The following is a 12,042-nucleotide window of genomic DNA, read 5'->3' as shown; positions in this document are numbered from 1 at the left end:
AAAAAGGGATAACAATTCAGGATGAAATATAAAGAACATTAAAATAATCAATTGTTATTGGAATTCATCAGTGAACAAAAAGATACAGATCCCTGTTTTCATAAAGTACTTTTTTGAAACTAAATAAGAGTATGAAACAAAAAGAGGAGTGTATGAACTTTGAAAAAGCACTTTAAGTGACTCTATTATGCTCTCCTTGTCCAGGTTCACTCAGCCTAGGATTACAGTACTAGAAAGCATTACAGCAAAACTGTAATGAAAGCCAAAAATTAAAGCATAACGAAGAGGAATACATAAGACACGTGGTTATATTTTATTATATAAATTCTTACTTATTTTTTCTTCTAATTGATTCACTTTATCTCTGGATTCCTCCAGCAGCAATGTTAACTCTTATTTTCTTTCTCATTGTTTTGGATCAATAGCAGTGATACCTAAAACTGAATATTTAAATAACATATTATAGATAAGAAAAATAAAATATAACACCTTAAAAAAACAACAACTGTTGCTAATCATATGTTCCCTATGTTTATTTTGAGACTAAATGACAACCAGAGACTATAAACTACTGCCATGATACATCTGGTTATGTTTTTAAATAAAGAGCAATAAAAGAGCCTTTAGTTTTTCTCTTTTTTAATGTTTTCACCAGAATCATAGCATATAAAGAAAGGTACATAAAATATTAAGTACATTAACAATTCATAAAGCAAACACTCATCTAATCAAGAAGAAGACATTATAAATGTCTTTAGTAGCCCTGACTGTCATTCCCCTCCCTTATTATAACCCTTTTCCTCTAAAACTAATTACTGATATGCTTGTTACCATAAATATTTCTTGTTTAGTCCTTTTAAGTATGCCTCCCTACATGCTATGGTTTATTTTGCTTGCTTCTGAACTCTTATGTAAATAAAATCATACATTATATATTCTTCTGTCTTCTTTCATTAATCCTCAATCAGAGGATTTTCCCCCATTGATTTATTATTTAAACATAGAATGTTTCACAAATTTGCATGTCATCCTTATGGAGGGGCCATGCTAATCTCTGTATCGTTCTAATTTTAGTATATGTGCTGCCATATATGCACTCCCCATTGATTTTTTTAGAGAGTGGAAGGGAGGGAAAGAAAGAGATAAACATTGATGTTAGAGAAACACATGGATTGGTTGCCTCATAGGAGTCAAAACCATGACCCCCCCCCCTTGCTCTAACCATTGAGCACACCAGCCAATGTCTTCTTTCAATCAATATTTATTTTTTTAAGATTCAACCAGTTTGCCCTAGCTGGTTTGGCTCAGTGGATAGAGCATTGGCCTGCGGACCGAAGGGTCCTGGGTTCAATTTTGGTCAAGGGCCTGTACCCAGCCCAGGCCTTGGTCAGGGCTTCTCCAGGAGGCAACCCATGGATCACATCGATATTTCCCTCTTTCCCTCCCTTTTGCACTCCAGAAATCAATGGAAAAATATTCTTGGGTGAAGATTAAAAGAAAGGGATTCAACCTTTTTTTGATGTGTTGATATGGTTATCCATTCTGTTGTTAGTGAGTATCGGTGCTGTTTCTAGTTTTTGGCTATTATAAAACTGCTAGGTTACAAAGTGCCTATTTTCTAGATACTGTCAAACTGCTTTCCAAGTGATTGTACCAATCTGTGGTCCCTTCACCAAAGTGTAACTAACAGTTGTTGTTTCTCCTGTTTTCTTCAAGAGAGTCTTTTCTATTTGGTTTTCAACATTTTGCTTAATTGGAAAATCTATACAATGTGTGAGCTTAAAATAACTATTTTTTCCTGTATTTATAAGTCAAAGCATTGTTAAAATAATTTGTCAGCAAAGTCACTTACTAAACATAGCAAATAATCTCCATGTGTAAAATCCACAATGTAATTTATGTGGATGAACATGTAGATGTTTTCATTTTAGTTGGCTTTTCAAAGAAAAAATAGGATCTGAATATGTAGAAGGGAGGGAACAAGTAGAAAAAGAATTTAAAATAAATTTTAAAAACCCACCATTGCTCCTTTCTAAAATCTTGTAAGAGTTGGTTGAGAAGAATTACTGGAAGCCAAATATAGCGTAATATATTAAAAACACCAAACCACCCACTACAACTTAGGGTCCCACCCTTCCTTTGAGGATTAAATGAGGCAATTCTTCCCCACCATTTTATTGAGATGCAACTAACATACAACATTATTAGTTTAAGGCATCCAACATAATTATTTGATATATGTATATATTGCAAAATTATTTCCACAGTAAATCTAGTTAACATCATCACCTCATATAGTTACAATTTTTTCTTTGCAATGAGAATTTTTAAGATGTATTCCCTTAGGAACTTCCTTTTTTTCTTTTCTCCCTTAGCAACTTTCACATATGCAGTACAATACTATCATCTATAGTCACTATGCTATAATTACATCCCCAGAACTTTTTAAAAAATATATATATTTTATTGATTTTGTACAGAGAGAAAGGGAGAGAGATAGTTAGGAACATCGATGAGAGAGAGTCATCGATCAGCTGCCTCTTGCACACCCCCTACTGGGGATGTGCCTGCAACCAAGGCACATGCCCTTGACCGGAATCCAACCCGGGACCTTTCAGTTCCCAAGCCCACGCTCTATTCACTGAGCCAAACCGATCTCGGCGATCCCCAGAACTTTTTATCTTATAATGCTTAAGTATGTACTTTCTGATCACCTACACGCACCTCCTGCTTCTCCCCCCGCCTCCCCCCACCCCGCCAAATCTGTTCTCTGTTCCTACTGTTAGGTGTTCTTCTTTTTTTAAATTTAAATTCCATTTATAAGATTACATATAAATTATTCCTGTTAATCCTCACATGAGGATATTGTTTTTCCTCACTGATTTTTAGAGAACATGGAAGGGAGGGGGAGAGATGGAGAGAAACATCCATATTAGAGACACATCTATTGGTTGCCTCCCCCACGCACCGCACCGGGACAGGGGCTGGGGATGGAGCCTGCAACCGAGGTATGAGGTTCGTGCCCTTTGACCGGCATCGAACTGGGGACTGAAGTCTGTGGGCCGACGCTCTATCCACTGAGCCAACCTGGCTGGACCATTGGCACTCTTCTTTTGCAGGTTTTTTTTTAAATTAAAAAAAGATACATTTTATTGATTTTTTTTTATAGAGAGGAAGGGAAAGGAATAGAGATCTAGAAACATTGATGACAGAGAAACATGGACCAGCTGCCTCCTGCACCCCCCCCACCGGGGATGTGCCCATGCCCTTGACCGGAATCGAACCTGGGACCTTCCAGTCCGCAGGCCCACGCTCTATCCACTGAGCCAAACCGATTTCGGCCTTTTGCGGTGTTTTTCTATATCTTGAAATGCAAACTAATTGCTTCTGATTGTGTTGATATGATATGTCGATTCCTACAGTATCGGGTTGAGGAAAATCTTAAATCGCTATCTTGCAGGATAGGGAAAACCTTGGAGGAAAACTCGGGGAGGAGGTGCGAGCGGCGGAACCTAAGGTGAGAGGGCCGCGGGAACTGAAGGAGTGGAGGAGGGATTTCAACACGGGACGCAGGCCGGTTGCGTTTCGCCGGCGGACCGGAAGGGCTGGCGAGAAGTCCCAGCGCCATGGCGGGTCCCGTCAGCTTGCGAGAGCTTCTGATGGGCGCGTCAGCGTGGAGCGGCCCCGAAGGCACCGAGGGGTCCCCTCCGGAGGGCGGGGGCAGCGCGGCGAGCGGGCCGGAGCCTCCCTGGCGAGAGGATGAGATCTGCGTGGTGGGAATCTTTGGCAAGACGGCCCTGCGACTGAATTCCGAGAAGTTCTCACTTGTGAACACGGTGTGCGACCGACAGGTCTTCCCCCTTTTTCGCTCCCAGGATCCTGGGGACCCAGGGCCTGGAACCAGGACCGAGACTGTCGCCGCCGGGGAGGCCGGTGGAGCGGGCGACCCTGGGGCTGGGGCCGGGGCGGCGGATCCAGTCCGGGGAGGTGTGGCCGCTGCGGAAGGTAACCAAACTGGGCCGGGCTCTCAGGACTACAGCCTCCTGCAGGCCTATTACAATCAGGAAAGCAAAGTTCTCTATCTCCTTCTCACTTCCATCTGTGACAACTCCCAGCTGCTGCGGGCCTGTATGGCCCTTCAGAGCGGGGAAGCTGGAGGGGGCCTCTCTCTACCTCATGCAGAAGCGCACGAGTTCTGGAAGCATCAGGAAAAACTGCAGTGCCTCAATCTCCTTTACCTCTTCTCCGTCTGTCATATCCTGCTTTTGGTCCATCCCACTTGTTCCTTTGACATCACTTACGATCGGGTATTCAGAGCCCTGGATGGACTGAGACAGAAAGTACTGCCCCTCCTCAAAACAGCCATTAAGGATTGTCCCGTTGGCAAAGACTGGAAGCTAAACTGCCGACCTTGCCCGCCTAGACTTCTTTTCCTGTTTCAACTCAACGGAGCCCTCAAAGTGGAACCGCCTCGGAGCCAAGACCCGGCGCATCCAGACAAACCCAAGAAGCATTCCCCCAAAAGGAGACTGCAACATGCCCTGGAGGACCAGATTTATAGAATCTTTCGCAAGAGTCGTGTCTTGACTAATCAGAGTATCAACTGCCTCTTTACTGTGCCTGCCAACCAAGCTTTTGTGTACATCGTTCCAGGGAGCCAGGAGGAGGACCCCGTAGGCATGTTGCTGGACCAACTGAGGAGTCAGTGTACGGTGAAGGATCCTGAATCTTTGCTGGTGCCTGCACCCCTTTCTGGACCCAGGCGGTACCAGGTGATGAGGCAGCATATCCGGCAACAACTGTCTTTCCACGTGGATAGCAGCAGTTCCAGTTCTTCAGGGCAGCTAGTGGATTTCACTCTTCGGGAATTTCTGTGGCAGCATGTGGAGCTAGTTCTCAGCAAGAAAGGTTTTGACGACAGTGTGGGCAGGAACCCACAACCTTCTCATTTTGAACTTCCCACTTACCAGAAGTGGATCTCAGCAGCTTCCAAACTGTATGAAGTAGCCATTGATGGGAAAGAGGAGGATCTGGGGTCTCCCACTGGGGAGCTAACATCTAAGATTTTCAGCAGTATTAAAATCTTGGAAGGGTTTTTGGATATTGACACCAAATTCTCAGAAAACCGGTGCCAAAAAGCTTTACCCATGGCCCATAGCGCTTATCAGTCAAACTTGCCTCATAATTACACAATGACTGTCCATAAGAATCAACTTGCCCAGGCTCTGCGAGTCTACAGTCAACATGCTCGGGGCCCAGCCTTTCACAAATATGCCATGCAGTTACATGAGGACTGCTACAAGTTTTGGAGCAATGGCCATCAGCTCTGTGAAGAGAGGAGTTTAACTGATCAACATTGTGTACATAAATTTCACTCGTTACCTAAATCAGGTAAGTCAAAACTTTGAGCTGTCTTTTTATTCTGGTTTTAAGAGTGTTTGTTTACAATGTATTGATATTTTTAAAAAAGAACAGAAATGTAGGCGCATTGTATTTTTTCTCCTGTAAAAATAATCAGGTATGACTGCTGATTATGTTTTTGTATTTAAAAAATGAATTCTAGGGGATTAGTAAATGAGAACGGTTAAGTAATACAAAATCTCATATTAACATTTTTGGGGTTAGAAGGCAAAAGAAATTTGATTCTGCGTTTTTTGTGTGTATCAAATTAATGACTCTCTTATTTTCCAGGAGAAAAACCAGAGGCTGATAGGAATCCTCCTGTGCTATATCACAATAGCAGAGCTCGGTCCACTGGGGCCTGTAACTGTGGAAGGAAACAAGCACCTCGAGATGATCCTTTTGATATCAAGGCAGCTAACTATGACTTTTACCAGGTAGACACTGGATTTTTTTTCTTGTTTTCTTTTTCCTGCTTTCTTTTTACTTACTACCAACTGAATAAAATTACATGTTTTCAGAAGTAAAATAGAAAAGTAAATGTGACTACAGTGAGTTGTAGACAAGGGAAAGTACTTGCTTACTCATTAATTGTTGATCACGCTTTTTATAGTGAAGATTTATTTTAAATGAAAAATTCACGGGATTTTTTGTTTGTTTTTTCTTCCCTCTTCATAGCTTCTAGAAGAAAAATGTTGTGGAAAATTGGATCATATTAATTTTCCAATATTTGAACCAAGTACTCCAGATCCTGCTCCTGCCAAAAATGAATCTTCTCCTGCCCCTCCAGATACAGATGCTGATAAACTTAAAGAAAAAGAACCTCAAACCCAAGGAGAGAGCACAAGCCTGAGTTTAGCTTTGAGTTTAGGCCAATCCACAGATAGTTTAGGTACTTATCCAGCCGATCCACAAGCAGGAGGAGATAATCCAGAAGTCCATGGACAAGGAGAAGTTAAAACTGAGAAGAGACCAAACTTGATTGATCGACAGGCATCCACAGTTGAGTATCTCCCAGGCATGCTGCATTCAAATTGCCCTAAAGGTCTCCTACCCAAATTCTCGAGCTGGTCTCTGGTTAAACTAGGCCCTGCTAAGTCTTACAACTTTCATACAGGTTTGGATCAACAGGGCTTCATTCCTGGGACAAACTATCTTATGCCTTGGGACATTGTTATCAGGACGAGAGCTGAAGATGAAGGAGACTTGGACACAAATTCTTGGCCTGCCCCAAATAAAGCTATTCCGGGAAAGAGGAGTGCAGTTGTGATGGGAAGAGGAAGACGGCGAGATGACATAGCTCGCGCATTTGTGGGCTTTGAATATGAAGACTCTCGAGGTCGGAGGTTTATGTGCTCAGGACCTGACAAAGTGATGAAAGTACTGGGAAGTGGACCAAAGGAATCAGCTTTAAAAGCCCTGAATAGTGATATGCCCTTGTATATTCTGTCGTCATCTCAGGGTAGAGGACTAAAACCACATTATGCTCAACTTATGAGACTTTTTGTTGTGGTTCCTGATGCTCCTTTGCAGATAATACTAATGCCTCAGGTAAGAAATACAATTCTGTCTTCAGGAAAAAAAAAAAAATGCTGATGCTTATTTTTTGGTTTTTAACTTTATTTATTGAGCTCTAGCTGGGTGGCTCTGTTGGTTGGAGCATCATTCTTGGTACATTAAAAGGTTGCATACTGTGTCAATGTTTCTCTCTCTCCTTCTTCTCTCTAAAATCCGTAAAAACATATCCACAGCCATAGCTGGTTTGGCTCAGTGGATAGAGCATCGCCTGCAGACTGAAGGGTTTTGGGTTTGATTGCATTCAAGGGCACATGCTGGGGTTCTGGGCTTGAACTCCATTAGGGGGCAAGCAGGAGGCAGCTGATCAATGATTCTCTCTTATTGATGTTCTACCTCTCTCTTCCTCTCCCTTTCTCTCTGAAATCAATAAAATTATATTTAAAAAAGAAAAAAATATATATTCTCAGGTGAAGATTAAAAAAAATTATTGATTGATTTTAGAGGGATAAAGAAATGTTGGTTTGTTTTTCCACTTATTTATTTATTTATTTATTTATTTATTTATTTTTTTATTTTTTTAATATATTTTATTGATTTTGTACAGAGAAGAAGGGAGAGAGATAGAGAGTTAGAAACATCGATGAGAGAGAGTCATCGATCAGCTGCCTCTTGCACACCCCCTACTGGGGATATGCCCGCAACCAAGGTACATGCCCTTGACCGGAATCGAACCCGGGACCCTTCAGTCCCCAAGCCGACGCTCTATCCATTGAGCCAAACCGGTCTTGGCTGTTTTTCCACTTATTTATGTATTCATTGGTTGTTTCTTGTATGTATCCTGACTGAAGATCGAACCCACAAACTTTGGTATATTGGGATGTTGCTCTAACCAGCTGAGCTACCCAGCCAAGGCCTGATGCTTGCTTTGATAGTTTTTGAAATATATATTTCAGAGAGAAAGGGAGAGGGAGAGATAGAAATATCAGTGATGAGGCAGAATCATTGATTGGCTTTCTCCTGCATGTCTCCTACTGGGGATGGAGCCCACAACCTGGGCAAGTGCCCTTGATTGGAATTGAACCTGGGACCCTTCAATCTGCAGGCCAACAGTCTCCACTGAGCCAAATGGCCAGGGCTGTTTTGATTTTTTTTAAAAAGTACAGGATAATGTCAAAGTAATTATTTCATTAACCAGGACTTAATTTAGATACTTTTGCCCTGGTCGGCATGGCTCAGTTGTTCTATGCACCAAAAGTTCACCCGTTTGATTCCCATTCAGGCACATATCCAGGTTGGGGCTCGATCCCCAGTTAGAGTGCTAATCAGTGTTTCTCTTATACCAATGATTCTGTTTCTCTCTCGCTCTCCCTTCCTCTTTCTCTAAAATCAATAAAAACAGCCCTAGCCAGTTTTGCTCAGTGGCTAAAGCATCAGCCTATAGGCTTAAGGGTCTCGGGTTTGATTCTGTCAAGGACACGTACCTGAGTTTCAGGCTCAATCCCCAGTGCTGGTCAGGGTGTGGGCAGGAAGCAAACAATCGGCATGTCTCTCACATCGATGCTTCTCTCTCTCTCTACCTCTCCCTTCCACTGTCTCTAAAAATCAATGGGAAAAATATCCTCAGTGAGGATTAACAAAAACAAAACAAACAAATAACATTTAAAAAAATGTTTAAATGTATGTTCATCAGTTCATGTCATCAAGTCACATTGATTGGTTCAGAGGCAGAACTTGAAGTTAAAAACTATAGAAAAGCAGGATAATATTTGAGATTAAACAATGAAATGTTGGAGTGTACTATTACCTACAAACCTATTGCTTATTTAGGCCTTTATTTTCAGATGTTTCTTATTGAAAAATGTAAAAATAATTACATTACCTGTGTTTTCCAGGTTCAACCGGGCCCACCACCGTGTCCAGTGTTCTACCCAGAAAAACAAGAAATCACTCTCCCACCAGATGGCCTCTGGGTTTTGAGATTTCCTTATGCATATGTGACAGAGAGAGGACCTTGTTTCCCTCCAAAAGAAAACGTGCAATTAATGAGTTACAAGGTTCTCCGTGGGGTCCTTAAAGCAGTAACACAATAAGTGTGTTCCTGCCAGTACACTTCTATTCTTCAGCTAGTTTTTGTTTTGGGTGTTTATGGAGTGTTTTATTTGGTATGTGTATATTGTGTTTTCTTGAACCCAAAAATGTATTTTGGTTACAGAAGATCAGTATTTGGACAATAATTGTTCTATTTCCTTATATTGTTGATATTTATTGTCAGTGAAGCTACAACTTCATAATAAACATTAGTCATTCTAGAAAAGGATTTTAAAAACATGGTTGATACTTCTGTTTTCTCTTGTTTCTGTTTCACTGCCTATAATTAAATATGTTTCTATTAAAACTGAATGTTGAGCAAAAACGTTTTGCTAAATTTGTGTTTTAACTGGGATTTTTCTTAAGATGCTGCTGCTGAAATTATGTTCAAAACAAGCCCTGTTGTTTGGTTCACAGTTCTTTTACCTGAGTTAAATTTGCTTCATAATTACCTTTTTTCTTACCATTTTATTCTTGGACTGATGAAATACCATATTGTAAACGAATGCTATCTGAGCTAAAGGGGATAGAAAGTTAGAAACCCTTCAGTCCTCAGGTTGATGCTCTATCCACTGAGCCAAATCAGTCAGGGTAAGACTGAATCTTTAAAACTATCTTTACATTCCTATATTCCTTCTTATTTTATATTTTCCCCTGTATAATAGAGCGAAGCAAAAAACAAAACAAACAACCCTTTAAAAAATTGGGCAAGTAATTATTGAGTGCCAGTTTTTCTAAAATGTTAATTCCTGTGTATCACAGGGGTAGTTGTGAAGATTAAAGAAGTATATGTAAAGTTCCTGATAGAGGGGCACATAAATTCTTGCTAATAATTATTTATTTTAAATTCATTTAAAAAAGAGACTCATTCTCTAATAGTTTGTGATATGGTGAATAAGTCTTGGTTAGTTTTAGTCTTAGTTTTTGTCATCAGCTAAACAGTACCTAGTGCATGCCACTAGTGTGGTAAGCACCCATGGCATAGCAGTTTTGTAGACTTGGTTGGTACCTTTCTTCTTATATCTTCCTGTGGTCTCTTAAACTGGGTTTAGCTTTTGTTAGTTTGTTTATGCTTCAAATTAAGCAGCTTGTCAAGTCCCTTGGCAATTTAATTGCCCTTTTTCTATTCTGTATCCCACAACTTTGAGCCTGTGCTTAAGATGTGGCAAGTAGAACTGCATTCAGTTTTTGTAACACAGCATGCTTTTCACAAAGACCACTAATACTCTGTTTATTTTTCACTACTCAATATTTATTGGCCTTAGTTACCACAGCAGCCCACTGGATTCATGTCTTGAGAAAATAGTTTACTGCATCTCCTAACATTAGGTCCCAGGGAAAGCGTAGGCTTATTGATCAGTAAAATAGGGATATTAATGTCTTTATCTACCTCAAAGGATAACTGTGATTCCAATGCTTAAAAATCATATTAATTGAAATCTAAATTGTTTTATAAATAAGGGACTAGAGGCCCGGTGCATGGGATTCATGCAATGGTGGGGGGCATGGCCTGCTGTGGCATGCTGCTCATCCAGGTCAGTCAAGTGGCTGCGGACTGGCACGATTTTTGAAGAGGAAAGAGTGTGGGGCCTGCAAACTGCATCAATACAATCTCCACTTGAACAATGCACCTCTTTCCCTTGGTAAATCTATTTTATTTTATTTTATTTTTGTCACTTGATATGTAGGCGCATTTCCCCTCTGTTGAGGGGAGGTAGGGGTGGAGGAGACCAGAGCAGAAGTGAGCATGGGGGTCGGATAGAGGTGGGGAAGGAGTCTGCAGCAAGGGGGCTGGGTGGGTACCTGGAGAGCTGCTATCCATAAGTGCTGTGAACTCTGCGAAGATGAAGGGGGAGAGAGGGGGGAGAAGGACGCCTACTAAGAAGTGCTCCTAGTGTTTGATGAGAATAAATTAAAAAAGCAGAGCCTAGCCCAGGCTGTGGTTCAGTAGTTGAGTGTGACCCATGAACCCAGAGTCGTGATTCAATTACGGTTAGGGCACATGCCGTGGTTGCAGGTTCGACCCCCAGTAGGGGGTGTGCAGGAGGCAGCCAATGGATGATGTTTCTCTCTATCGCAGTTCTTTCTCTCTAAGGATCAATAAAATCATTTAAAAAACGAACAGCAAAAAAAGCAGAGTCTAGCAGCCAATTCCGCACAGGGGGCTGTTTTTGCGGAGAGTCTGCAGGCTGGACTGTCTGCCTTTGCACTAGCCTGACTACCAGCAAAAGTGAACTACATGTCCGCATTGTGCTTCTGCCCCTTGAGCTAACCCTTCTAAAGGTTTCCTGGTTTACCATTCCAGCCAATAAGACTGAAGCTTTCCTCGTCCAATCAGCTGTGCAGTTCTGACCAATCAGAGTGGCTCTATTCTGACCAATCAGGATAGTGCCTTTGGACTAATCAAAGGCACAGGATCCAGAACATACCAACCAGGGGATAGAGGCGGGACTTTTAGCGGAGCCCGTTGAGCTCTGGCTGGGAGAACGCATTTTCAACGGAAAACTGGAGCCGTTGGGTCCGAGGCCCTCACGGGGTCTCGCTGGAGGGAAGCGGGCAGACCGGTGCGGAGCGGGGCAGACCGGAGCGGACCCTCACGGAGCGGAGCTGCCTAGTTGGGGAGGCTCCTTCTCTTACGTGCCCTGAAGTGACTCACAGGTACTCCTCCATGAGAGCAGGTAGAGAGTTAGCACCCACCTGGAAGTTACCATAACACTGCAACCAGAGTCTTCTGACCCAGTTGTATTTACCCATATTCTTTTTCCTTATCCATGTTTTTAGCCCTGTCATTCACCCCTTAACTTCTACTCTTCTCCCCCTTTTGATCCATCCTCTTAAAGCAACACGGTCCTCTTCTCACCTTATTGGTGATGATACAACTGAGTGGTTAAGAGTAGGGAGTCTACAACGACTGGGTTTGCCCTTATGTCTTTTATTAGCGTTGGGATTCAATCTCCTTATCTGTAAAATGAAGATTATATAGGTACCTCCACATAGGATTGTGTGAGATTTAGACGAGTTAATATGTGTAAAGCA

General features: G+C 41.8%; 1 protein-coding gene across 1 annotated transcript; it reads left to right on the top strand.

The window, feature by feature from the left end:
- The first annotated feature begins 3,533 nt into the window (after positions 1–3,533).
- SMG8 (SMG8 nonsense mediated mRNA decay factor) lies at positions 3,534–9,327 on the top strand. Its single transcript, XM_084862462.1, has 4 exons — positions 3,534–5,391; positions 5,692–5,837; positions 6,079–6,951; positions 8,811–9,327. Exons 1-4 carry the CDS (start codon positions 3,627–3,629, stop codon positions 9,006–9,008), a joined length of 2,982 nt encoding a protein of 993 aa, XP_084718588.1. The 5' UTR covers positions 3,534–3,626; the 3' UTR covers positions 9,009–9,327.
- Positions 9,328–12,042: the final 2,715 nt, after the last annotated feature.

Source organism: Pipistrellus hanaki, assembly GCF_964339955.1.
Source record: "Pipistrellus hanaki genome assembly, chromosome: 16".
Classification (NCBI taxonomy): Eukaryota; Metazoa; Chordata; class Mammalia; order Chiroptera; family Vespertilionidae; genus Pipistrellus; species Pipistrellus hanaki.
This window is presented reverse-complemented; position numbering and strand designations above follow the sequence as displayed.

Bases quoted from the DNA above. Each gene is read 5' to 3' on its own strand.
- SMG8 (XM_084862462.1), top strand. From the start codon at position 3,627: ATGGCGGGTCCCGTCAGCTTGCGAGAGCTTCTGATGGGCGCGTCAGCG. The intron at 5,392-5,691 runs GTAAGTCAAAAC...CTTATTTTCCAG, and splicing joins TCACTCGTTACCTAAATCAG to GAGAAAAACCAGAGGCTGAT. The intron at 6,952-8,810 runs GTAAGAAATACA...TGTGTTTTCCAG, and splicing joins AGATAATACTAATGCCTCAG to GTTCAACCGGGCCCACCACC.